At 44.5% G+C, this 27,281-nt stretch overlaps 1 protein-coding gene across 1 annotated transcript in view; it reads right to left on the bottom strand.

Annotated features, from left to right (window-relative positions):
* The window catches only part of ASTN1 (astrotactin 1), a 328,474-nt gene that overhangs the window by 102,481 nt on the left and 198,712 nt on the right, over nucleotides 1–27,281 (bottom strand). The window contains exon 9 of the mRNA XM_082462335.1: nucleotides 4,873–4,947. Coding sequence (XP_082318461.1) covers nucleotides 4,873–4,947 — 75 coding nt within the window. The remainder of the gene's footprint in view (nucleotides 1–4,872; nucleotides 4,948–27,281) is intronic.

The raw sequence follows: 27,281 nt of genomic DNA, 5'->3' as shown, positions 1-27,281 counted from the left end.
TGTGACCTGTAGCTTATAACTTCTGTAACAGATTTTAGAAGACGGTTGGCAATTCTAGCATATTTCTTTTGGGAGAGAGATCCATGTCCATCCAATCTCACAGTTTTCCCTTCCTCCTCTGCATGCAGTAATCTTTCGAAAAGAAATGCAAACCACGTCTTTCTCCAGCTGACACTGTTTAAGGGCACCCAGACCCACAGAACACTGTCCACACCTCCGAAGATGTCACACTTCAGCTTCTTCTTTCACCAAGGCCTGCTTCAAACTCTGTGTTCCTACAATGCGATCTGACTGTAACTCCAAAGGTCGTCCTAATTTTCTCGCCTCTTTGCCTTTGCTCTTAATAGTCCTTCTTTCTGAATTTTCTTTCCTCTCTCCTTTGCCACACTCCCACTCATTTTAAGACTCAGTTAAGGTCGCATCTCTTCCTGAAAGCCCTCCAGGGCCTTCATGCTCTTAGGCTGAGTAAGGGACTCTCTTCTGCGTACGTACACATGGTGCCTTGTCACCCCTGAGATGTTGATCTGCACCCATCTTTTCATGTGTCCATCACCATTCATAAGAACGTGCTCTCTTGGTAGGCAGAGGACGGTTCTTTGTCATCTTTGTATCCCCACTGCCAAACATAATTTCTGACCCAGGAATGTCACTCCATAAATATTTATTGACTGCTCGACAAGGAGATTTAGCTATGCTCTTTAGTTCGAACAGGCTGCTAGGGGAGATAATCCCAATTTTCCAATTTAAAGATAGAAATGGTGGTGAAAATTACTCTTCATTTAAAACAGGATATGGGTTAACCTCTGGGTTTGAATACATTTGATGTTTGAGATGGATCTGGGTTTGATAGGATAAAGAACTTCCTCAGAGCACAGAAACTTCTGAAACATGACACTCTACCAAGTTAACAAGAAAACCTTCACTCTCTGGTAGGGTCAAGGTGAAACCTTGTAGGGGAAGCAAAGTCAGGTGTGGGTAGAGACTAACCTTTATTGAGAACTTTCTAAAGGCAGGTGCTCTTAGAGTTGCCTCATTTATCCTCACAACAGCCCTCTGAGGTTAGTCATTTGGTTCCATTTTACCAAGCCATCAACCAACATTTTAAGAAGTTTTGTAACCTCCCCAAGGTCACCTCTCCATAAGTGGGAAGGAGGGGGGTTGGTCTGATTCTCAGAGTATTGCTCAGAGCCGCTTTCCAGCCCATGTTGGCTCATGCCTATGAAATTCTAAAGTTTTCTTTTATCTGCAAAATCTACGGAGTGACTCCAAAAACTAAATATAGAACAAACTGTCAGAGAAAAGCTGCGTCCTAAAATCTCATCTATCCCTCATCCATGCAGATTTGGCAGGAACAACTTCAAAAAGCCACCAAAGAGAAGTTGGGTGAATATCTGAAATGCTTTCCCAGGTTGGGCCTTCTCGCATGACAGCTGGTGGTGACCACTGCAGTTAATGGCTCAGCTGTGGGCTGAGTCCTGCACATGGCCCTTTCGAACTAGAGCTTGAAATTTCTGTCCAGAAGCAAGGGCTTGCCAGAAAGCACTGGACAGAAAAAGCCTGTGCTCTCATCGTGGCTTGGCATGAAATAGAATGTGGGAAAACTGATAAATGGCTCTTAGCCTGGCATCTCCACCCTTTCTTAGAGAAAGCCATGCCAGAATGAGGTATTATTCCAAAGGATGCAGGTACGCATTTGGGAGGAAGGTCTCTGAGAGAAAAATTTGGTCTGTACTCACCCCTGCCACGAGAGGGCCTAGTGGAATGGAGTGATTCTAGCTACCATAGAAAGAACATCTTCAGTATAAAGCTGAGTTGGGTGAGGAGACTTATTCTGGAGATTCAGGGTTCCCTTGGACCCTTTGAGTCTAGCTTGGACCCTTCCCAGGTTCTTTGGGATTACAGATTACCAAGGTTAGGTTAGGTATCAAGGTTTTTTCCTAATCTGGCTAGGAAATACCTGACATGATCATCTACAGATATTTATTGAAGACCAACTATGTTTAAAATGGTATGTTAGATATTAAATATTTAAAACCATATAGGGTATTTCCCTGCCCTTCAGGAAGACAACCATTTCACTGGAGAAGCAAATAGGCAAATTAAAAATCAACATGAAATAAATAATTGACAAATAAATATTAAAGCTAGTATATATACAAATTTGGAAGGAAGACGTCATTGTGGATTGATGCAATGGATTGGAGAAGCTTCAGGGCCAGTGTTTCTCAATCCTGGGTACAGATTAGAATTACTGTGGTGTTTTAAAAAACACTCATGCCCTGGTCCCACCTCCCAGAACTTTTGAATTAATTGGTTTATTCTGGGTAAGAACATTGGGGTTTTTTTTTTTTTTTTTTTTTTTGCCACACCAGATGGCATGTGGGATCCTAGTTCCTCGACCAGGGATTGAACTCGTGGCCCCTGCCTTGGAAGCCCAGAGTCTTATCCACTCTCACTGGGGATTCTCATGGAGGGCCATAGTTGGAGAACAATTCTTGGATGAGACTATAAATTCCTTGACGTCAGGGACTATCTTGGTCACATTTGTTTGGTCATATCTACATTATCTTGAACAGTACCTTGCAATAGTAGGTGCTCAATAGATGTTGAGTTTAGCTGAAACTGGGTCTAGACCATGACAATGGGTAGTGTTTATAGTAGGAGAAGAATATGCATAGAGGACGGAGTCTGAGCAGATGTGCAGAGTGGGAAATATGCAAGTTGTCAGGGGCAGTGGATCAGTTAGAAGGTAGATTTGACTATGAATGGAAGGTTCTATAAGAGAAAAGCAGCTTATTAAGAGGGCGTTGTACATTGACATTCAATTGAGGAAAGACTTGAATGTCAGAATTTAAATTTTATTCCACAGTCCAGGGAAATATGCAGTGGCTTGGAATTTATCAAGACTCTAAATCATAAGTGAACAGAGTAGCAAGTAAATAGTCATTTAGCTCCTTTAAGAAATTGCAGTCACTGACCAGGTCATAGAATTTTCCAGACTGGCCATTGGCAGTTGGTTTACTCAGATCACAGAAGGTTCTCATTAAAATTCTTAGTACCTGAAATAAGGAGGTCATGACCTGGTGTTTTCATCTGAGAGACTAGTTACTGTTATGTTAAGGATCAAAATGATTAAACACTTATTGATTAACCCACTGGTTTCTGAGATAGTTGACTGCATGGGTCAAACCACACATGTGATCCCCTCTGTAGTGATTGGGTATCACATCTAGTTGGTACTTAACAAGCTTGAAAGGAACAAATGATGCTTGTGGGGATGGAAGCACATTTTCTGAGCTGGTTCTACTCTAAATGCAATTGCATTAAGGGCCTGGTTTTTCAAAGTGTTAGTTTCGGACCTTTAGGGGAGAGGGAACTTATCCATGTTAACAGAACTCCACCAGGCTCTCCATCTGCCTTATCTTTATCACCCTTCATAAGTTCCAACAGACCAGCAGCAGGAAAAAGGGAGAAAAAAGTTTGCCAAATAATAAATCATTGTTGGAAAGTTTAAATGCCCGAGTCATAGTCTAAGGAATATAGCTAACACCTCTTGTGGCACAAATCCTCAAAAGCAGCCTGTGGCCAATGTCACTAACATGACCCAGCCCATCCCCGGAGAGACATCGGGAGAGAAAAGGGCAAGGGAAGGCTCTGTGAGGAAGTGGTCCTGTGAATCTGCACTCTAGCTAGAAGCGTGCCTTAGGAGAGCACGGCAGTGGCAGAACCCAGAGCATCCAAGGCAGCAGGGAGGAGCAGGAGAAGCTGAGGCAGAGCAGCCAGCTCGAGGAGGCAAATGCAGCAGCGAAATGAACACCAAGGCCAGGACTGGCTGACAGAGAGGGTCTGGGGAAGGGGTTTGGAAAGACAGTGGTGAATAGGTGAGACTCCTCACAGTGTATGAGTGCAGTGAAAAGAAGGAAGCAAGTTTTCCATTCGCTCACCATTCCTCCAGTATGGCTATGCAGTAGCTTAATGACTCCTCTGACATCAAACACTCGGGCAGGACTATTTACTTCTTCTCCCAGAGGGCTTGCTCATGAAGGGAGATGTATTCGTGTCCATACCTCCTGCACAAGCACAATCTCTGGCACTTAGTGGGTACTCAGTTGATGCACGTTAAGTGAAAAATAGATTGACAGACAGAATAAACGGATGATAAGATCTTAGCTTGGAAATGAACTTGTGTTCCAGCTAAGGTCTGGTGTGAACTAAACTTTATGAAAAGCTCATAGTTCATGGCTGGCACCCAAATTCTTCCTGTGCTTGCTGACTTTTCTAATATGTACCATTCCCAGGTGTGTAGGTAGAAATTTGGGAGGGACTAGAAACATCCAATTTGTTCAGGAGGGTGGTAGATTAAAGAAAATGATAATGAGGTACAGCTGAGAAAGGAGGGAAGCAGGGATGGGAGGGATTAATTTTGAACAACTTAAGTCTTTATGAGGAAGGTGCAAATTAGATGCAAAAGGAAGAGGCAAAAACTAACATTAGTTGCTTGTTCTGTGTCAGTTTCTGTGCCAGGGGCTTTCCCTGCATTATCTCATATACTCCTCACAACAATAGAGCAAGGCATGTAACGAAGCTCTGTTTAACAAATGTGGAAACTGGGGGCTCCAAGAGGTTAAGTAAATGACTGGGGGTCACAGAGCAGGCAAGGAAGGAAGCCAGGACCCCAACAGAATCTGTCCGGCCTCAACATCCTCCATGCTGTCACTGGATGAAGGGGGGCAAGCGCAGCTGTCACTAGGAGGGCAGAATGACTAAAAGTGTTCCCCATTTTATAAATTATCACTAGGAAAGAAAGTTCAGTGGGAAGTGGGACATGGGGCTTGCAGAGATATATAAGCAAGTCCCTAGACAACAACTTACCTGAATATTTTATCAGAAGGCTGTTCTCCCAAAACCAGGTCAAAGCCTCGCTGAAATATTGTATAAGGCCAAGGCCTGAAAGGAGAAATAGCATGCAATTAAAGTCAACCAACAAACACTCCCTGAATGTCTACTCTGTGCCAGTTACCATACCAGGTTCTGGAGACCCAAAGACAAAGAGGACATAGTCCCTCAAGAATCCCACTAAAGTGAGCTTACAAGACCTGGAATGCTGGAACCCAACCAAGAACAGGATCAATGCAAAAATCACTGACCCACTAGGAAAGTGGAATTTAATAGACATGACAATTGGAACTCTGTACAGAGTAAAATTATAATAATGTCCGTAAGATGTTATGGAAAAACCCAAACGAACTTTTTGGCCAACCCAATAGATTTAACAGACACTTAGCTTTGCCTCACTGAAGAAAGAGAAGCAGTATGATTTCTTGGAAAGACGAAGCCTCTGGAATCAGACAGTTCTGGGTTCAAACTCTGTTCTGCTGTTGAGCCAACTGTCTACCTTTGGGCAGATTATTTGCCTTGTTGAGTTTAATTTCATCACTTGTAAAAACAGATTTGCTAATAGCTGCTTCACAGACCACCGTGAAGATGAAGCAAACCTTTTAGGCCAAGGTCACAGTTCATATCGGGTCCTCAACATGCCCCCTTTCCCTCAAAATGACATGAAGGTTCTGGGTCTTTGACAGGTTCCAGATGGTTTCAATCATTATAATGTCACTCATTCAATCAGAAATAACTGAAATGGTAGTTTTGAATAAGACTTAAATACGGGTCTCTCTAGTGAGCACCTGGACGTCCCATGTACTTGAAAGTAACAAATCTATTCCTTTTCAATAGTATATATCTCTTCACTAACCCAGATGTCCAACCCCAAAATTATTTACTCCTTCAAGCAAGACGTATAAAGCCCAGCCTTGTGCAGGTACTAGATATTGTGCACATGGGGTGAACTGGGCCCTTGCTCTCATGGAACATACAGTCTCCAGTATAACCCAATCACACCAGCCCAATAACCTAATTACTGAGGATTTTACTGTAGACATGCCTTTGGTTTTCAAGGACCACAAAAAGTCAGGAGAATAAATCGACATAATTATTTGGGACTAAATCTAATACTAGGAATTGACCCAGTGGTTGTCAATGAGGGTGGTGTCACCAATAGAGAGTATTTGGGGAAATTTACGGCAGTTGCCCTTGAATGACACAATGATTGCAGGACATTACTGGCATTTAGAAGGCAGGTCTAGGAAGGCTAGAATAGGGCAGTGCTCAGAATAGCCCTGCACAACAAAAAAATTCCCCCGTGTCCTGCAAACTTCTGAATGTCTTGCTGCACATTTATGTAGAAAAATCCTGCTTATAATTATCTGAGCCTAGATGCTAACTCCATTTACATACAAGCAACAAAGCAGCTTGTACTGTTTTAATATAAGATGAATTGTCTAGGTGCGTAACTACCATGTAAATTAAGAGAAGATTATACACTATTATTTAGAAATTTTACCAAGGTTTGTTCATAATTTTGGAAAATCACATCATTGTCTACAATGCTGCTCATGGTCTTTGAATCACCAATACAGCATGTCTGTTTCAGTCTAATTGCTCTTACATATATCCTGTATTGCATATTACTTTACATATTATATTTTGGTGAATCTACATTAGATGCAAATGTCTGTCAACTTTATTATTTCTTCCATTGTAATATTGCAGAGAATTTATACATTAAAATAGTTATATCATTATAATTCTATCTTAGCATTTCTCTTTTAATTACTATTAAGACATCATAGCATTTCTCTTTTAATTACTATTAAGACATTATATATATATTTATTTTTGTGTATTTTGATTTTATTATATATGAATTTCATTTAAGGATTATAAAAAAGGTTAAGTTTATTTGTCATAAAATAGGGTGTTGGGTCTGATAGGGTTGAGAACCACCAACTTAACCCAACCAGCTAACCAATTAACTACTTGAAGGAGTTGGTAGTTCCAAGGGGAGGCCACTGGGACTCCATAAGGGAGTGGCTGGGATGAATACACTCCTTTTTTATGCTCACTATTTATAAACACTTTATTCCTGGAATTCAATTTAGAAATACCCTGAGGCAACTAGCATTGGCTCCAGAAAGTACCCAAACACTGTACTATGAATAACCCCTACATCAAATAAATAGCCCGTGTGTTTTTCATGTTTGTTCTGTTCTGGGGTTTGAATCTGATTTTATTTTTTGCTGAACAGTGAGTGGTGGCTTGTGAGCAGCTAAAAAATATGTACTAATTCAAGAAAAAGACTAAAAATCAGGAGAAAAAAATGTCTGATCCTAGACACCTAGAGAGGGTAATGAAAAAAGAAAAGGGAGCTGCAACTTAATCTCTCTTTTGGGCAAAATGACATTTTATTTACTATCAGTTTAATAATTTTAAATAACACACATTCTGCCTTCAAGTCACCTCTAGTGCTCAAAACGGGTGCAATGTGTAATTAGAGTTAATTCTTGGCGTGGTTCCTCGGTTGTTTGAAAATATATCTTGAGGAGCCAAATTTTAGGATGAGTGTTGATTACAATGTGAACAATTAACTGCGTAGAATAACATAAATAAACCTGTATTCAGGCCATAGGTAATGAATCAATAAGCCCAGAAACATCGATTAAGCACACGTTGACATGTTGCTAGGTAGTCACGTCAAAGAGACTTCCTGCTCTCGAGAGGCCTGAATGTTAAGAAAGGCAGCTCAGATGTGCGGTCTGGACTCTGCCCTGATCACTGACAGGCAGCAGGACACAGTGGGTAGGACGTGGGTTCTGGAGCCAGCCTGACTATTCAAATTCCAGCTTAGCTACCAATTGCTGTGGGACCTTGGGCAAGTCCCTTAATCATCTGTGAAATGAGGCTGAGGGTAATAATTTTATCTACCTGGCAAGGTTGTTATAAGAAGGAACTAGTTACTATGGTTAAAGTGTTCAGAACAGTGCCTGACATTCAGTATGTGCCATGTAAGCATTTGTTAAATAAGTTAAATGTACTAGTTGCCTGAATCCAATATACATACTATAAAAAGGAGATTCCCAAATTTCTAATGAGGAAGAGGTGTCTTCCCCTAAGGTACAAACACAATGCAACACCAGGCTTTAACTCAGATCGTAAATGTATCTGTGGCAGCTGGAGAGGAGGTAATGATGAGTGTGGGAAGACAACCCCCCCGCACCTCCCACCGGGGCCCACTTCACAGAGCAGGGACGCTGCAGCACTGACATGAAATGCAGAGAGAGGAGAAGAGCATATTGTGAAATGGCAAGGGAAGGCGGAGAGACTGCGAACTGCTTCAGCAAAGGAGGAAAAAAGAATTGACTTACTTCCTTCCCACGAGTAAGGGATGGTGTGTCAGGGAGATGGGGATTCTTATTTGATTTATTTAGCAAATATTTATGGAGGGCCTATTGTGTGTGAACTGTGATACTAGGCAACAGGAGTCGGGATAAAGAGATTCTTGCTGTCGAAGGAATCTACAGTCTTTCTGAAGAAACATACATATGCCAGACAAATAGCAGAGGATGAGTAAAAGGGGGGAGGAACGGGATTGTCGGAGATAAGCTAAGTGGTCGTGGCAGTGGCAGATCACTCAGCCTGGGCACCGGGAGGGCCAGGTGTTGGCAGCGCATGGCAGCGTAGCAGAGGGGAGCTTGATGCAGGTGAGTGGAGAGGCCACAGGGGGCCACCTAGGAAAAGGCAGGGGCAAAGTGATGAAGAGCTGGACCTGAAAGTGCTGAAAATACTTGGAGCTGAGACCAACTGAAAGAGGAAGAGGCCTCTGCATTAGGGCTTTCTGGGTGTGAGTCCAAGTAAAAAAATTGAACTGGCCTCACCAAAAAGAGGCCCATCATTGAGGATATATACACCTATATCCAGGCTCAGATGGAAGCTGCCTTGGGGATGCCCGGTAACAAGGTCTAGATGCCCTTATAATTGTCCCTCTCCTCTCTTGGCTCTATGTCTCACTCTACAGGACCATTTTTTCAAAATGTCTCATGCACATGGTGGAAACTTGGCCTCCCGCAGGCTCCAGCTGATGTCTTTACAGGCTCAGACCACAGAGAGACACTACCCCTCCTCATTAGGAAAAACTAATCCGTGGAAGAACTGCTTGATCTATCTTAGATCAGATGAGGAAACTGGACCAGTCTCTGGGGCCCGGGAAGTAGAGGCATCTAAGTGGCTGGAACTCCCACTTGGTTTTCAGGACTAGAGTGGGGAGGAGGGTGAATGTCAAACAAAACAATCATTTCCACCTCAGCTTCCATCTGCTTGTGGTGGCAAGAGCGTGGCCTCCATCAGGAGTGGGTGGCATTACCGAGCAGACTGTGCCAATGTTAGTTTTTTGGAAAGACCACCCATCGAGGAGCCCAAGGATGGTAGTGTCAGGCCAGATGCTGGGCAGGAGATTGAACACCGCAGTTGGAAGGAAACGTCAGTCTTTTGACTCCAACTTAGGTAACGTGGTCTTGACTATTCTCTGTCCTGCTCGGGGCAACCCAGTCACATGTTGGTTTAGGAAAATTAGCAGCATCAGAAGTCAGAATAGAGCTTGTTTGTTTGTTAATATCTTCAGTCTGACAAATCAACACCCTGAAGATTTTCCTCCTGTGTGGGCAGCAGATGGCCTAGATTCAGGGGCCTCACAGGCCAGCACCGGAACCATCTGGGATCCATTGCCTCGAGCAGGGACATAATCTGTGCCACAGAGGAGTCCCACTGTAACGGAAACACAGCAGCCAGCAGGACACACCTGCAAATTGTGTATGCTCAGAGCTATTAGTAATCTCTTACTTGCCTTTTCTTTTCTGTCCCTGTCTCACACAATACGCTCGGTTTATGCAGAGTCTTTCTTAAGCACTGGCAATTTCTAAGCTTTCAGTTTCTCTCCCCAATTCTCGCTCCTCTTTCTCAAGACACATCAGCTGTCACAGTGTTGTTTCCTTTAGTTGTTGGGTTAGGCCAGAAGTTGGTTGTGGCCTTGACTTGACTTGATTTGACTGGTTGCTTGTGCATTCCTTCCACTGTGTAACCTAGACCCAACTGAGTGAGTGGAATCCTGCATGGCCAGCCTGATGGAATGATCCCTTCACACCGGCTCTCCCAGGGCAGAAAGGCACCACTTCTGCTCTGGACAAGAGTATTTTAAAATCTGCTTTTTGATTACATGCTAGTCCCAGCTTTCCACCTAACAGTGGCACTTGGAAAGGGAACTCGGAAGTTTCTGGTCAGCATTGTCTGGTGATGGGCTTCCTTGTGGAGGACATAAGACTTATCACCTGGGGGTGAGTTGAGAAGGAAGAGATACAGATGATAGACAGATGACAGATAGATAGATAGACAGATATAAAATAGGTGGGGGGATAGAGAGTGTGAGAGAGAATACATGTATGTATGTATATATGTATGCATGTATGTATGTGCAGACACAGTTCAGTGTAGGGAGAGAATGTTTCAGCTGGAGGCAATGATGAAAAAGGCATTTCATGATGGGCTTTCGAAAACTAGGAGCTTCTTCTGAACTCATATATTCTTCCACCTATCGCTAAAGAGATCATTCTACAAATGAAAATAATTTGTCCATAGTTAAATGAAAGCACATCCTTTTAAACTTGCTTCTGGCCACATTAGGCTAAGTTTCTAGTGGAAGCATGGTTCCAAAGTTTCCCCCCAGCTAGTCACAATACTTTGGGGTCCGGGTACAGGATGCCATATCCATATGCAATGTGAGAGCTTTTGAGCAAATGTTCCTTTTCTTAACTAGGTAAATGCATTTGCAATTAAGAGGACAGTGAAACAAAGAGAGAATAGAGTTTCATTTTTAAAAAGCTTCTGAAAAAAGGTAGTTTGAGAGATATACAGGAGAAAAGGTAAAAGGAAAACTGGTAAAAATAACTTTTCCAGCTATGCAGTTGGCTGAAACATTCCACACCTCAATTTACCCTAATGATAAAATGAGGAGATTATTATGTGCTACTGCCTTCACAATCAGCACCAGTTCTGGGAGGAGTAAGTACTGGAATGGCTGATCCCCTAGATTGTCTGGTAAACCTGCGGCTTTATCAGAAGTTAAGTGATAAGAATAATGATGTCCAAAGTTTCTATAGGACACTTTAGGGCCCGAAGGCCTTGGCAGATGTTGTTTCTTTACCTGGATTTTTTCCCTCTCATTTACTTATTTAATTTATACTGTTCATTAATTCTGGCCTAAAAATTACTTCCCCAAACAGACCTTCCTCTCCAGACTAGGTTACGTTCCCTTGTTATATAAAGCACCCTGCACTTTCCTTTATAGAATCTATAACTAATATGCTATATATTTAGTTAATATGTTCCCTTCCTCATGTATAAAGGACTCTGTCATCATCTTTGCCATATCCTCACTGTCCAGCATAGAATCATCACATAGCAGGTACTCAGGAAAGAACTAGACCACGCTGCAAATGAGGTTGAGGGTTGCACAGATCTGGATTGGAGTCCTGGGTGAGGCAGTCCATTGCCTGGTAAGTCCCTCAATTCCTTTCAGTGTCTTCATCTATAAAATGTGGTTAAAATAGTACCTAGAGTTAAGCAAGCAGGTATATACTTTACACAGTGCCTGCCACACAGAACAAACTCAGCAAATAGGGCTTCCCTGGTGGCGCAGTGGATAAGAATCTGCCTGCCAATGCAGGGGAAACAGGTTCGATCCCTGGTCCGGGAAGATCCCACATGCCACGGAGCAACTAAGACCGTGCGCCACAACTACTGAGCCTGCACTCTAGAGCTCACGTGCCACAACTACTGAGCCCACGTGCCACAACTACTGAAGCCCGCATGCCTACAGCCTGTGCTCCACAACAAGAGAAGCCACTGCAATGAGAAGCCCACGCACTGCAACAAAGAGTAGTCCCCGCTCGCTGCAACTAGAGAAAGCCTGCACGCATCAACGAAGACCCAATACAGCCAAAAATAAATTAAAAAAAAAAAGAAATATTTTCCTTAAAAAAAAAAAAACTCAACAAATATTAGTTATTGTCCATTATAATTAACGTTCCCATTTGGTAAATAGAAACGTGTTTCTAACTTTACATTTTAAAATGAAATCCTGATGACAGGGTGTGTTTTACAATCTTGTGTTATCTTTAAGCGTGTAAATCTCATGTAAAGAAAAATGAAATATTGGTGTGATTTTATTCATTATTTACTGTCTATTAATAGGTAAACAAATGCATTTAGAAGTTTTTATGCAGAAAAGTAACACATTTGTCAGTAACTAGCAAGGCAGCCAGGAATGTGACTATGGAGCCAGACTCAGTAGGTTTAAAACCTGGCTCTGCCACTTACTAACCCCGTGTCCTTGGTTAAGGTCATTAATTCCTGCCATCAGACTATCCTATCCACTTCCTCCTTCTGCTCCAGTCATGCCAACACCACCCCGCCCCCATCTTCCCTCCACAGTTCAGAGCCTGGCTCAGTTCATAATTTTTGGTGACTTCAGTAGCCACTAAGATGATCCTTTCAGTTCTCAAACCACTCATTTCCTTGACTTTTCTCCTCAAATGATCCTGTCCCCACCCTCACTCCCATGCTCATAGACTAGATTACCAATATCTGCAACCCTTCCTTGGTCACAGTTTCAAGAATCCCAGTATCTGACCGTCACCTCCTACCCTCCCAGTTCATTCCTCCTAAAGCCACAGAATATTTTCTATCCACCTGAGCCTTAAAATCCATTCATCCAACCCCCGTTTTATCGACCCTCACCCACCTCACGCATCCGCTTCCCTCTTTACTCAAATTCGATTCTGTGATCCATTATTGTAATCACCCTTTCATGTAACCTCAACTCTCTTGCCCTCCATTGCTTCATCATACTTGTCTGAAACACTCCGACGCTGGTTAAACTCAATGACCCCGTGGCTCCATTTCTGTGTCTGCACACATGAATGCCATTGGCAACCACACGGATTGGTCTCCCTTTAAATCCGACACCACTGACCTCAAGTGGGCTCTGCATACTGCCTACCGATCAGACTACATTTTCCTCGTCTGTTGTCTCTCCCACTCTCAAGATCATTATCTCATAGCTTCTTCTTTCTCCTCACACCTCCAACACCTCCTCCCCGATCCTTGCCCTCAGCTAATGATCTGCGTCCTACGTAATTGAGAAAACAGAGGCAGTCAGATTAAAAGCTGTCCTCACAACATCCATCCACCTACCTGCTCCTGTGCCCACTGCTTGGCCCTCCTTCCAGTAATTAGGCAGGAACAGTTTGTGCTCCTGTCTGGAATACGTCCATTCTAACTCACACTTTGACTACTACAGGCAATGGGATATATGGAGAGGAGCCCTAGATGGAAGTTACAAGTTCAAATCCCCTTCTGCTATTATGACCTCAAGCAAGTAAGACTGCCCGAGAGCCTCTGTTTCTCCATATGCAGAATGGGAATCATGAGCTACAGCATACTCCACGCAAACTTTGCACTGCTGAACAAAGTGTGTATAAATAAATTTTAGATCCTTCATAATCTTTGATTTTTCATTTTTTTAATCAACTTTATTTTTGCAGTTTTGCTCTATGTTTTGTGTATGTGTGCTTGTGTGTGCTTAACATGTTATCTCATTTAAAGATAGAACAGTGAAAAACTGACCCAGTCCCTATCTCTCTGTGGCTCAGTTTTCTCACCTATAAAATGGGATAATTATAGTACCCACCTCATCAACTACACAGGATTAAATGATCTAATATCTGCAAAAACTAATAACCTTGGATATAGTAAGTCCTGAATAAATTTGGTTGTTATTACACACATATTATTTGGAATGCTGGTTCTAAATCTTGAAAAGGGTTTTGCTCAAAGAAATTTTAGAAGTATATAAAATGATCTTGAAAATGACAGTAATAAACAAATGTTGTAACTTTTCCCCCCAAGTTTGGAATTCAGGGATACAACCTTGGCCCCCAAAAGTGGCAATGAAGACAAATACACACATATGATGGTTAATTTTATGTGTCAACTTGACTGGGCCACAGGGTCAGTCTAGATATTTGGTCAAACATTATTCTGGGTATGTCTGTGAGGGTGTTTGAATGAGATTAAGATTTAAATTGGCAGACTGAGTAAAGCAGATTGCCCTCCCTAATGTGGGTGGGTCACATTCAATCAGTTGAAGACCTGAATAGAATAAGAAGGCTCACCCTCCCCTGAGTAAGAGAGAATTCTTCCTGCCTGATGGTCTTCAGACTGAGACATCCACTTTTTCTGCCTTTGGACTCAAACTTAAACACTGACTTTTCTTGGGTCTTGAGCCTGCCGGCCTTCAAACTGGAGCTACATCATCAATTCTCCTGGGTCTCAGGCCTCTGGACTCATACCCAACTACACAACTGGGTCTCCTGGGTCTCCTGCTTGCTGACTGCAGATTTTGGGACTTGTCAGCTTCCATAATTGCATGAGCCAGTCCCTTAAAATACATCTTTCTTCATATTCTACATCCTATTGGTTTTGTTTCTCTGTAGAATGCTAATACACTTACATACACACGTGTACATACAAATACAGAATCCACACTTAACCTTTTTGTCAACACGAAGCATGTCAGAGAATTAGAGCAGTGAGGAAACACAGGCATGGACCCCAGTTAGGCAGGACACCTTGTTACCTTGATCCCTGTCACCTGTCTTATGGGCAGAAAGGAGAAGTGCCTGCTTCAGTAGACTCAAGGGGCATCCTAGAAGGCAGAGTCCATCTGTCCTCACGTGAGAAAGCTGGCCCAGGAACTTGCAGTTTCCCTGTATATTCTGGGATCAAGGATTATATAAAGCAGAAGGAAGAAATCTTGAGTGGGTCAGAAAAAGCTGGAAAGAGTAGCTACCATTCACTGACCATTGACCACGTGCCAGGCAGTCACATGCTCAGTGCCGCACACACATTGGCACACCCTTTCACTACCACCTGGAGAGCCACACAGCTGTACAGTTATTATCCTCAGGTAGCAAAGGTAAACAAAGGTCCAGCATGGTTAAGTCAGTTGTCTAAGGTCACTCAACCAGCAAGGGCACTGGTGAGTGTTATCATGGATCACAGAGCCCATACTTTGCCCTACACCTTGCCTCCCTACACCTTGTATTAAAGTCACCTGTTTATCTGTCTTCCTCTTTAAATGTCCTTGCACTGACATAGCTACTGAATCTACTTTATCCCTGCATCTCTCGTAAGTGCTATCTAGCAGAATGGTTCTCAAAGGTTGGGGTACATGAGATTCACACCACACATGGGCACAATAGTTCTCAAACTTTAGTTGCTCTCATCCACCTATCTAGGGTGCGGCCAAGCATCAGTATTTTTTAAGTTAGGCAGCTGATTCTAAAGCTCACAATATGTTGCGAATTGCCGACCTAACATATGTCCACTCACACCCTCAGGCAATCTTTATGGATGCGTTCGGTCTTCTATACAATATGATTGCCGTAAAAATGGAAATTACAATCTAGCCTAAGGATTCACTGGAACCTATTTTTTTAATTTCTGAATAATAATGAGGGATGAAGCATATTGAGTTCCTTTCTGTCCCCTTTACTGATGAATTAAGATATCACAAATTTCATTACAATTATATAAGATGTACATTTGTTTTTTTTTTATTGTCAGTCATTTTTATTTTAGTGGATCATTTTCATTAAAACAGTATTATACAGAATTGAGATTTTCATGTTTATAAATGCATCCACAGGTACAGATGTACCCCCATACATACATACATATATACATACGAGTGTCTGTGTACATGCCACACACACGCACACACACTCATTCACAAACTCACACACATTGCCATAGTGACTGCAACATTTTCTTTGGGGGCTGGGGGAGGGGTGGGCAGATGGCTGGTAGGACTCATGATTATTCGCTGCCACCTCTCTTAACCCCGTGGCAGCTGCTGTGGACACTGAAAGCAGTTCTGCAGAATAGCCACTGACAGCAGGGTCCCTTGCAGACACCTCTGTGCCTTTAGTAGTTCATGTAAATCACCCCAGAAAAGCCTCACTATGGCTCAGATTTTGTGGGTGGGCTCTGGGGTCAGATCTCCCTTTGAGTCCAAGGTCTGGATTTGAGTTCCTTGCCAGCTGTGTGAAACTGACCAGATATTTAACCTTTCCAAGTCTCTCTGTCTTTTCCTGTGAAATGGTAATAATAACTGTCTGTTACTTACAGCACAACAGAAGAATAAATGAATGAATAAATACAGTTCCAGGACAATGACTGACATACAGTTGTTACTTTCTAAATGTAAGTTTCCTTCCCCCATTTTTCTCTGGACTCTGCATCTAAAGGCTCAGTTGATTTTCACCCAGGGCTAATGCAGCCAGGGTCTCAAGTTCAATCCTCCTGAAAGCTTGTTAGTCTCACTTACTCCTGTCCATGGGCAAAGCCTGTACCAGGTATCCCTGGACACCCATCTCTGCTCACAAATGAACAGGACGCGAGCTTAGTGATGGATCTGTGCAAATCCACCCCTGCACAAGAAAAACAGCTCAACACCTATTCACTGCTGAGTGTGCCCCCCCCATAAAAGGAGGGTGCAAACCTGGGACTCCCTCCTCCCCCACAGACGCACCCCTTCAATTCCAGCAAGAAGGTAGGAGAGTGAACAGCACTAACACAAGAGGAGAGTGACAGATGAGAGGCAGAGGATGTGCAGGAGAGGAGACAGCTTCCTCCATTTCTATGATTTTACGTGAGGGGAAATTGACAATGTAAATAAACCAGGGAACCAGGAGAGAATCACAATATCCACCAAGGACTTGTATTTAGTATGAGTATAGTGCTTTTACCCTTTCCCCAAAGTCCTTTCCTATCTACTAAGTTGTTTCCATTCAACATGTTATTTAGCAAGTTCACTATTAACTCAATCCCTCATTCATTTATTTATTTACTTGAAAAATATTATTGCACTGCTAAACACTGTCAAGGGACACAGAAATGATTAATACACATTCTCTGCCATCAAGGACTTCATTAATGTAGTGAGTCATTCCTCAAGCAGTTATTCTGAACCTCTGATGAGCCAGCTGCAATGGAGAGTGCTGGGACACAGCGATGAAAGGCAGGTCCCTGTCTGGGATCATGGCCTAATGGCATAAGAATGACAAGTAAACAATTCGTGGCATTTGGTTTGTCAGTTTTTATGATAAAGCAAGTAAGAACCATTATTTATTGTACATTTACTAGTAGTCAATGAGTCAAGTGTTTTACATTTATTATTTTACTTAATTCTCATAAAAACCCTGAGGCGTAGGCATTATAGTATTCCCATTTGATAGATGGGGAGAGTGAGGCTTAGGAAAGTTAAATAACACTTGGCAGAGTCCAAGCTCCAGCCTAGCGCTCTCAGACGCCAAAGCCCTTGCCACGACCTCAGTGAGTACCATCCTCCCTGGTGCTGCGGAGGACAAAGGAGAGTCGCTGAGCTGCACTGGCTGGAAGGGTTAATGAGGTGAGGACACATCTGAGCTCCAAGGCAGAGATGAGGAGGTAGGATGGAAAAGGCTGAGTTTTAACTGTGAGCATCTGGCGAGATGTGGAGTAGGTATCTAGACAAGCAGGGCTGGTATTTGAAAAAGAGGGAAGTACACAGGGAGAATGGGAGTGAAAACAGAGGCTGTGGGAGGAGGAGAGATAGTAGTAATGGGACGACTGATCAATCATTTACTATCCCCGTTTACCTCTATTTCACAGATAAGATCACTGAAGCTCAGAGAGGTTACATTGCCAAAAATGACACAGAAGACAGATGGAGTACAATCACTCATTCATTCATTCATTCATCCATTTATTCAGCACATATGTACTCAGCAGCCGGCACAGGCCAAGTTCTGTGTTCTGGGGATACAGAGGTGAGCAAAAGCGAAGATGGTGGGGATCTGCGTCATGAGCTCGTATTAATGAATATACAATCATTAGTGATGTGAGTGCTCCGAAGAAAGGAGTGTGGTCCTTGGGTGTTTATGGTCAAGGAGAGCCTGTCTGAGAAGGTGAGGGTTAAGCCCTGGGTGAGGCGATCTTTACATACAAATCTGATCCTGTCATTCTCATCCTCTAAATTCCTGTCCTGCCCTCAAAGCTCCCCTGCGTGGCCTGATCCCTGCCTACCTCACCAACTTCATGCACAGCCTCTCTCCCTGCTTGCTGTGCCAGAGTCATGAGCCTGGCAGTTCCTACAGGGGGCCAGGGCTTTTTTCCTCCTCAGGACCAACCAGGATATGCTAGCCCTACAAAGCCTTACTCCTCATTCTGATCTGGCTGGTGCTTTCTCATCTCTTAGTTTCAACACAAACACAGCTTCAGAGACCTCAGATTTTAAGTCACCCATCTCCTCCCCTCACTTTAGTCACTCTTGGTTAACCCTCTCTTTTCCTTCCCTGGACTTTTCACAACACGTAAGTACTTTGTGATGTGTTTGTTTTCTTGTTTGTTCTAGTGCCTTCCTCATTAGAGTATTTACCCCTTGAGGGCAGGAGCCCTGTGAGTCTTTTCCTCATGGTATCTGCAACTCTTAGCAGAACCCAACACACAGTAAACCCTCACGAAAAAAACTTTAATGAATGATTTTGGTAATTATAAATAAGCAAGCGTTGTGTCGTGGGGGGGGGGGGCGGCGTGTGTCTGTGTGTGGAAGAGAGGAATAGAAAGAGAGATTGCCAAGCTGAGTTTAAAGTTTCAAGGTAATAATTATAACACTAGCATCAAGTCTTCATGAAGAAATTAACTGACAATAAAAGCAAAGATAAAATATGTTGATATTTTCCTTATGAAATTTAGGTAGTGAAAGTAAATGAGAAAAATCATAGGGAGAGATAATAGGGTCAAGGGATCATTTGACATTTGAATAAGGGATAGAAGGTGTCTGGTTATAATAGTAGATGCAAGAAATAGTCATCTGGGGAGCAAGGCTGTCTAGAAAGTAAGAAGAGCTGGAATGATGAATTAAGGTGGGGAATTTAGCTTTGGCACTGGGAAGAACACATCCATTTCAAAGACAGGAGTGAGAGAGGGTAATGATGAGGAGAGACTGAAAGTAAGATGGAAGGAAGGAAAGGGAGTCTGTGTCACACGGCTTAAGTTAGGGCTGAGGTTATGGGCTGAGGGCCAGGGGCCAGGACAGAACTGGGTACTTGAGGAGAGTGAAAAGGTTTCTGGCCCATGACAAGAGATGGGAAGGAAGATTGTGACGCTGCTATGAGTCCTTGGTTGGAATTACAGAAAGAATACCCATGAGCAGGTTTCTACGGGATTCTCCCTAGCTCTAGGAAGCCCCAGAGCAGCAGAGAAGCAAACGGAAAGCTCTTATAAAGGTTGGAAGGGGCCAGGGAGGAGTGGCAGAAAATAAAAAGGACAAGGATTTGGGGGTGACTAAGAATGTATTTTTATAAATAGCTTTGCATGGCATCCAGGCTGGCTGGAGCCAGGAAAGAAACAATGGATTTGACGGATTTTGAAAAATGAAGTCAAAGAGTCTTTGGGAGGCTGCAGTGGGGCAAGGAGAAGCTGGGAGGCTGTGGCGAACTTCAGAGCTCAAAAGCTTCATGCCGGGATGCTTTTCAAATATAATGCCATCAAGGAGTGGCCTTGCTGGTAATCCCCTAACGTAGAGAAGAATTAGAAGAAACTGAGATGTCTGTTATAAGGACAATTAACATACATATTTCTTTGTTCATGCAGTCAGCCAACAATTATTAAGGGTTTACTGGGTGTCAAATACCACACTCATCATTGGGGAAATAAAGTCAAGTAAGACACAGCCCTTTTCCAAAAGGACCCATGGCCTAATGAAAGAACCAGATAAATCAATGGATTATTATCATACTTGATGATATGGGTGGAATTGTGTCCCCCACAAAAGTTATGTTAAAGCCCTAAGCCTCAGTTCTTCAAAATGTGACCTTATTTGGAAATCGGGTCCTTGAAGATGTAATTAGTTAACATGAGGTCACACTGGAGTAAAGTGGGTCCCTACTCCATTAAGACGGATGTTTTTATAAGAAGGTGACCCGGTGAAGACACAGACACACAGAGAGAACACCATGTAAAGAGAGAGGCAGAGATTGGAGTGATGTAATTGCACGTCAAGGAACATCTGTGGCTACTAGAAGCTGGAAGAGGCAAGCAGGGGATCTTCAGAGGGAGCCTGACCCTGCCAACACCTTGATTTCAGACTTCTGGCCTCCAGAACTATGAGACAATACATTTCTGCTGCTTTGAGCCACCCAGTTTGGGGCATTTTATATGGCGGCCCTAGGAAACACACACACTCCTCTCAGTAAAATGTACTCAATGGTGGGATATTTGGGGTGTTATGGATCCACAGGGGAAAGGTATCCATACCTGGGGGCCAAAGAATGATTTGCAGAGAAGGTGGAAGAAACCCAATTTTGAAGGATCAATATGAATTGATTTGAGAAAAATGTGAGGAAATGCAGTCCACAGGGAGACAAAGTCCTGCCTTCAGTCACAGAGATTAGCACAGCAGGTGGATCTCTTCCCCTGGAGCCCAGCAGCCAGGAGACAAGCACTGGAGGTGAGGTCAGAGGTCAGGGCAGAACAGAGCCTGATAGGGAAGAATTTGGAATTTTATCCTGAAAGGTAACGGAGCGCTGCTGAAGGAATTTAAACAGGAGAGGCAGGAAGAGTGGTTAACAGGCTCAGGGAGTAATCCCCATGAGAAATTAGAAGGGCCAGAATGAAGGAAGCAGTCAGAGGAGAGGGGACAGTTCTAAGTGAGATTAAGAAAATAGAAATTAACCGGACACAGAGAGTGATTGGATGTGAGGATGAGGAAGAGAGAGGAAGTGAGGATGAGGAAGAGAGAGGAAGTGAGAATGAAACCCAGATTTCTGGCTTGAGCAGCCAGGAGGTGGCAGCTCCATTCACTGTGCTGGGGCATCTCAAAGAGGAAAAAGTTTAAATTAAGAGCTCAGTTTGGGATACACTGACTTTGAATTGTTCAAGCTGGGTAGGAATGAGGTCCTGAGAGGCAAAAAGGTGAAGATCCGTCCTGTTTTGCTGTGCCAAATAAAAAGAGTCTTGAGAAGTAGGAAGTTAGGAGGTAACAGGAAGGTCAGGTCAGCAGAAGGATGGAAGTGGCCTGAGTGCACAGAATTCAATTTCAGTTGAACCTTGAACAGCGTGGGTGTCAGGGATGCTGACATTGCCCCCGCTCTGGGCCCTCTGTATCTGTGGCTCCTCCACGAGCTGCATCGTATAGTACCGTGGTACCTACTATCGAAAAAAATTGGGGTATAAATGGACTTGCACAGTTCAAACCTGTGTTGTTCAAGAGTCCACTGTATAAAAGGACTTATAGTGCCCCAAAGAAGTGTGAGGCAGAGTCTCTGCAAATTTCCTTCTCCAGGGGGCTGGCCAATGCACAGAAAGGTCCTGTAAGTTACGTAGGGTTGGTTATTAATTGATTTCTGTGAGGAAGAAATAAAAGGAAGGCAGAAAACAAGATTCCAAAACCTTGGCTTTATCAACTGCACCTACTCTGGGAAGTAACGAAGGCCACGCAAACCTCAGGGTGAATACTTCAACGATCCCACTCAGTGACTGTTGATCAGCCTGCACCCAGCACAACAGTTGTTCTCAACCTTCAGCGTGCATCAGAACCCCCTGGTGGGCTTGCCAGAATGCAAACTGCTGGACCGCACCTCAGAGTTTCCGATTCAGTAGGGTGGGCTGTCTGGGGTGGGCTGGAGAATGCACATTTCTAACAAGTTCGCAGGTGATACTGACGCTGCTGGTCTGAGAATCACATCTTGAAACCTTGTACTAGTGGTATGAACCCTCACTGGGCATCAAAATCACCTGGGAGCTAATAATAGCAACAACAACAACAAAAATCACCAGGGAGCTTTTAAACTATACCGAGGCCAGGTTCAACCCTGAGGTGTCTGATTTCATGGGTTTGATATGGGGCATGGCCATGGGTGTTTTTTAATAGACTCAACAAGATTCTAATGTGCAGCCTGGGTAAGAGAACAATAGTCCTGCTTTTTTCCCGACACAGAGGTAGATACCCAGGCACACAGAGTTAGAAGACCTGGCCCAGGTCATAGGAGTTCATAGTCTAGAGGGAGAAGCATATGTATGCACATTTTTATGTAATGTAAGAGAAGGGAGTAATGGAGGTTCAGAAAAGTACAATGCAAAGCTGAGGGGAAGCAGGGGAAAGCCACAGAGTTGATGATTGAGGTGGGACTTGGAAAGGGAGACTGGAAAAGAGAAGAGGTTTGACTTTCCAGGTAGGCCACTGGGGAGGTGGAGGGCAGTGGATGAAGTTGGATGGTGACCGAGGGGGCGCTCCAGTGCAGGAAGGGGAGAGCGCCTAAGAATGTGGTTTGTTTGGATAATGCAAGTGGTTCAGTGGGGCAGATGCACAAGGGCCACGGAAGTTAAAGCCTGGGATGAAGCTTTAACCGGGCTGGGCTGGTGGGTGGCAGGTCAGGAAGCGGCACGCATGCCAGGCTGAGGCTCTGGGTCGTCCAGGGTCATGGGGAGCGTCTGAAGAACTCCCTGCAGTGGCCGTGGCTTTCTCACTGGGCGCCCTTGCCGGGCTCATAGTTACGGCCTCCCACTGAAAATCATGACAGCTCCTCAAATTTTCTTGTTATTTTTCATGTAAAAGGCAGATAGGAAAAAGCAATTCAGCTCCTCAGTCTTGTTAGACTTGCAGTAGATTTCGATCCCTTTTACTTATTTATGGACCTATTTTTCCCAAGTGTTCTTTTTCCCTGGTATATTTGTAAACACCATTTTTATTCCTCTTAATCCTTTTGGCAGCATTAACTCATTCTGTACTCACTGCCCTTATCTTTCCTATGAAAAATGTTCATAGACATGGTTAAAATTCAGATTTTTTTTTTTTTTTCTTTGCTGTTCTCTCTCAAAACTTTTTCTGATTTGGGGTTTGGGGATGTTTTCTCTCACAGACCAGGTTTGTTGAAGGCAACTCACTCATCAGCTCAAGACATGTTCTCTGCCTTTTGCACCTCAGTGCCCTTGTGCTGCACACACGGGCCTCTTTCTCTCTCTCTCAAAGCCTTCAAAATATTCACTCTGACCTTGGCCTTGGGCATAGTGGTCAAGTAGCCTCAGGCCTCTGGACTCGCAAAAGGTTTCAGATCCCCATGGCGGTCCCTCCTGCATCTCCCACCAGCCTCAAATGCACTCCTACGCATGACAGCTGCTGGGCCTGCCACTCTCGGATTGTGCTGCTGTAGAATGTTCCAGCTGGAACCTAATCCATACTGTCAAGCCCACTGCAAGTGGAGGCTTCAGGAAGTCCGGTGATTGTAAGGGCTCAGTCAGAGGCCAGATAGGGAAAGACAGCAGCAGAGGCTGTCCTCCTTACTCGCTGATACCGTGAAAGCTCTGCTATTTCTTGGCTCTTTTAGCATTCTCCAAGATGGGGCCTTTATTCTCCCTCCACACTGCTGGTCCAGGTGCCAGGAACAAAGGCCAGGCTCAGTGATCGCTCCGTGCAGGCAGCAAGGAGGAAGGAGTGTTCGAAAGTGCCCTTCTGCAGGGTTTGGCTTTTGATTTCCTCTCCCTCCAATTTAAGTGATGGGGGATGGTCACCATTGCTCTGGGGAGAAGGAAATGGGAGGGCTTCACCTCCATTAAAACCATCCAGAAATGAAAATCATTGCGTGGTAGGTGGTGAGGTCACCGTCACACTGAAGACCGAGAGGCCAGATCCTTTGGGAAATGTTGTGGAGATGATTATAGCCTCCAGGGAAAGGCTGGGCTTGAGGAGATCCCAAACTCATAGGACTTTGAGACCACGTCCCTCACTGCAAAGCCATTACCATGCATCCACTGAGCCATCGTGAGCCTCGGCTCCCAAATTTCAGAGATTTCAGAGGATTTCGAGATGGTGTTAAGCATTTGACATTTTTCTTGTTTGAATTAAAATCTGCTTCCTTCTCATCTGTACCTGTTAGTCTTGGGTCTGCCTTTCTGGGGCAAAACAGCACCAGTCTAACCTTCTTGCTGCAGCTGTTACCATGTCCTCCCTTCAATTCTCCTGCTCTAGACTGAACACCTCCGGGAGCTTTACCCAGCCTACCAACTGGCTGACCAGCCTCTGGTCACTCTCATCTGACACTCTTCAGGTTGTTACTGAGCCGCCTAGACCTAAACCTTGAAATCTATGATTGACCAAACCAGGGTACCATAGAGCAGGATTCACACATGCCTCCACCCCACCCCGAACACTTTCCTGGACACCCTGATCCCACTGACTGTGCAAAACCACCTTGAGATGGCGCAGGTAAGAGCTCTCACTCCCCATGAGTTTGGCACCTGGGGCAGACGCCGATGAGGACACCCACATTCTCACTACTATGCCGCTGCTGTTGAGGATGTTCTGGGGCACCACCCATGTGCTTCTTCCTTCAGGACCCAGGCACTCATGCCCTAGGCATGCGAGTGTGGCTGCAGATGGACCTCAGCTGAGACCCTCTCTGGGACGCTGCTTTGCCTGATGTAGGCCTCCCTCTTCAGGGCAGCCCACATCCAGTGACCGGTCCGTGTGGAGGGGGCAAAGCCCCAATCCCCTTGTCTCAATTTGGGACACCTCCGAAGGGTCGTCCCAGCTCCAGAGTTCCCCTGGGACGGGCCGAGGCCTCCGCTGTCACTGCCTGGCAGATGACTTTCTCCCTCTGCCCAATCCGCTTCTCTCACTGCCTCCCTCCGAGTTGCTGTTCCCGAGGAGAACTCCCCCAGCATGCAAATCCTGCCCCGGAGTCTGCACGGGGGAAAGCTGACCTGCTACAGGCTGCACACCCGTCCCCCTCCACCCGGGCCTCAAGTCCAGCTTTCAGGCATTGGTAAGAAAGGACCTCTGTGCCCTCGCCTTCTGTAAGGTCTCATCTTCTGCTTCAAGTCTAGGGACTTCGGTGCTCGGAACACCTGTTCAGCCGAGAGAAATCACCTGTTCTGTGTGCACCACAGGCCCTCTCTCGCTTTCCCCTCTGAGGGGTAAAACAAGGCCTAGATAGCATGAAAAGTGACCTTTCCTGGGGCAAGGACATCTCAGAAAGCAAGACCCAGAGCCCCCCTCCACCATCGGGCAGCATCCTGTCTGCTTTCCCCACCGTTCTGCAGCGCCGCTCCACCCTGGGTTGCCCTGCTGCCCCTGCTTCCTCATGCTTCTCTCCTCACACCCCGTCCTCACTTCCCCGCTCCCAGTTCTCACGGTCACTGCAGCCTCTTGCTTCTGCTGTGCGTTCCTGCTCTTGCCCGCCACACACCCCTGATAACGTTGGCAGTTATAAAGGAACTGTAGCTGACCTACCAAGGAGCCTGGCCTGGATGCAGAGGATGAGAAGGCCCTTAGGCCATTAGGATGGCAGGATCCTGCTTTCATGATTGCCCTGTGCTGCTTGTCGATACCCGGCAGCTCCCTGGGACCAGACCAAAGCCGACGAAGCAGCTTGTGAGCGTTGATTTCTTCCATGCACCTCATTCCTCTGCCCAAAGTTCCAGGTGCCAAGAGACCCTCTATCTGGACAGGTACTGACCACTCATCCACCCACCTGTCCTGTTGGGGTACAGTATTCAACCCTTGTCCTCCATTAGCTGGGCTAATTTACTTCCATACTGCTACCTTGAGACCTAGCTATTTTATTGCCACCCTCTCTCCAACACACACACACACACACACACACACACACACACACACACACACACACACACGGGGTATTTTTTTTTTTTCTTTCCATGCAGGTCATCTTCTGAATAAAAGAGGATCTACCATGTCTGAGGGAGACAGCATTTTCTGTTCTCACTGTAGAGGTGGACGACCCAACACACACCTGGAATCCCTGATACACTCAGCCCGTGAGCAGAGAGTATTGGATGGCAAATTCCAGAGGCAGCAGTGGAGATCTGGTTCCCAGCACTGCCTCTGAAGCTGATGCTCAAACTTGCCCTTTTGTCCCTAGAAGGATTGTCTTCTTTTATACACGGCTTCCAGCTTATTTCATTTTCCCAGACTCATCTCCCACCCATTTGTCTTCACAATGTCTGCACTCTCCATAGACAGAATAACCAGGAAGATGACAGAACAGTTGCCAGGTACAAACAAGAAATAAAGACGATGCCGAACCACAGGAAAGGTGTTGTAATCACTTCATAAGAGTGAACACGAATTCACTACTTTAAAAATGTGGTAGAATGATAAACAGTATTAACACCCAGACAAAGGCAACCATGGCCATTTTGACAGTTCAAACCATGTGTATCATGCCTGACTCAGGGACATTTCTATGTGTGCAGTGTGTGGTGTGTGTGGTGGTGGGGAGGAAGAGGGTAGCTGGGGTAACACCTTAAAGGTGCAGAGATACCTGAAGAGATTCCCCAGCTGTTTGAGGTTACAGTGAAGTAAAAGTAGTTTAGAAGTGGGGAGAAGGCAATAGTTCAAAATGCCTATTTTCTAACCACTTCCATGTCCATTAAGCTATCAGGACAGATCCATTATTTTTTGTGTCACTCAGTGTAGTCTCATGGTTAAGCACGTGAATTCAGGAGCCAGACCACCTGAGTTCAAAACTGGCTTGCCACTTATTAGCTGGGTGACCTTGAAAAAATCACTTTACTCTGATCTAATTTCCTCATATGTAAAACGATAGTAACTATATTCCCCCTACAAGACACTAATGATAAAATAGTACCCACCTCACAGGATTGTTGAAAAGATTAAATGAATTAATACATGAAAGTACTTATAGTGGCAGGCACATGGTAAGCACAATGTAAGGGTTTGCTGTAACTATCATCATCATCCTTACCTTTTGTAACTACCTGTTAAATTGTCTCCAGTACTGCTGGCTTCACCATAATCTAATGGGGGGAGGTGTTGACCCCTTTCCTGACTGGGTAATGTCCGGAGACACTTTTGATTGTCACATCTGGGGGTAAGGGTGCTACATGTATGTAGTAGGTAGAGGTCAGAGATATTATTAAACATCCTGCAACACACAGGACAGCCCCCTGGCAACAAGGAATTATCCGGCCCCAAACATCAACAGTGCTGAGGTTGAGAAAACCTGATCTAATGCAGGAATCATCAAACGTCTTCTGTGGAGGGCCAGACAGTAAATATTTTTGGCTTTGCAGCCATATGGTCCCTGTTATAACTACTCAACTCTGCCTTTGTAGCAGGAAAGCAGCCATGGACAATACACAAACAAATGAGTACCACTGTGTTCCAATAAAACTTTATTTACAAAAACAGGTGGCAGGCCAGCTTTGGCTTGAGGGCAGTAGTTTGCAGGTCCCTGAGCTAATGCCTGTTG

Source organism: Balaenoptera physalus, assembly GCF_965194825.1.
Source record: "Balaenoptera physalus genome assembly, chromosome: 1".
In the NCBI taxonomy this organism is placed as follows: domain Eukaryota; kingdom Metazoa; phylum Chordata; class Mammalia; order Artiodactyla; family Balaenopteridae; genus Balaenoptera; species Balaenoptera physalus.
This window is presented reverse-complemented; position numbering and strand designations above follow the sequence as displayed.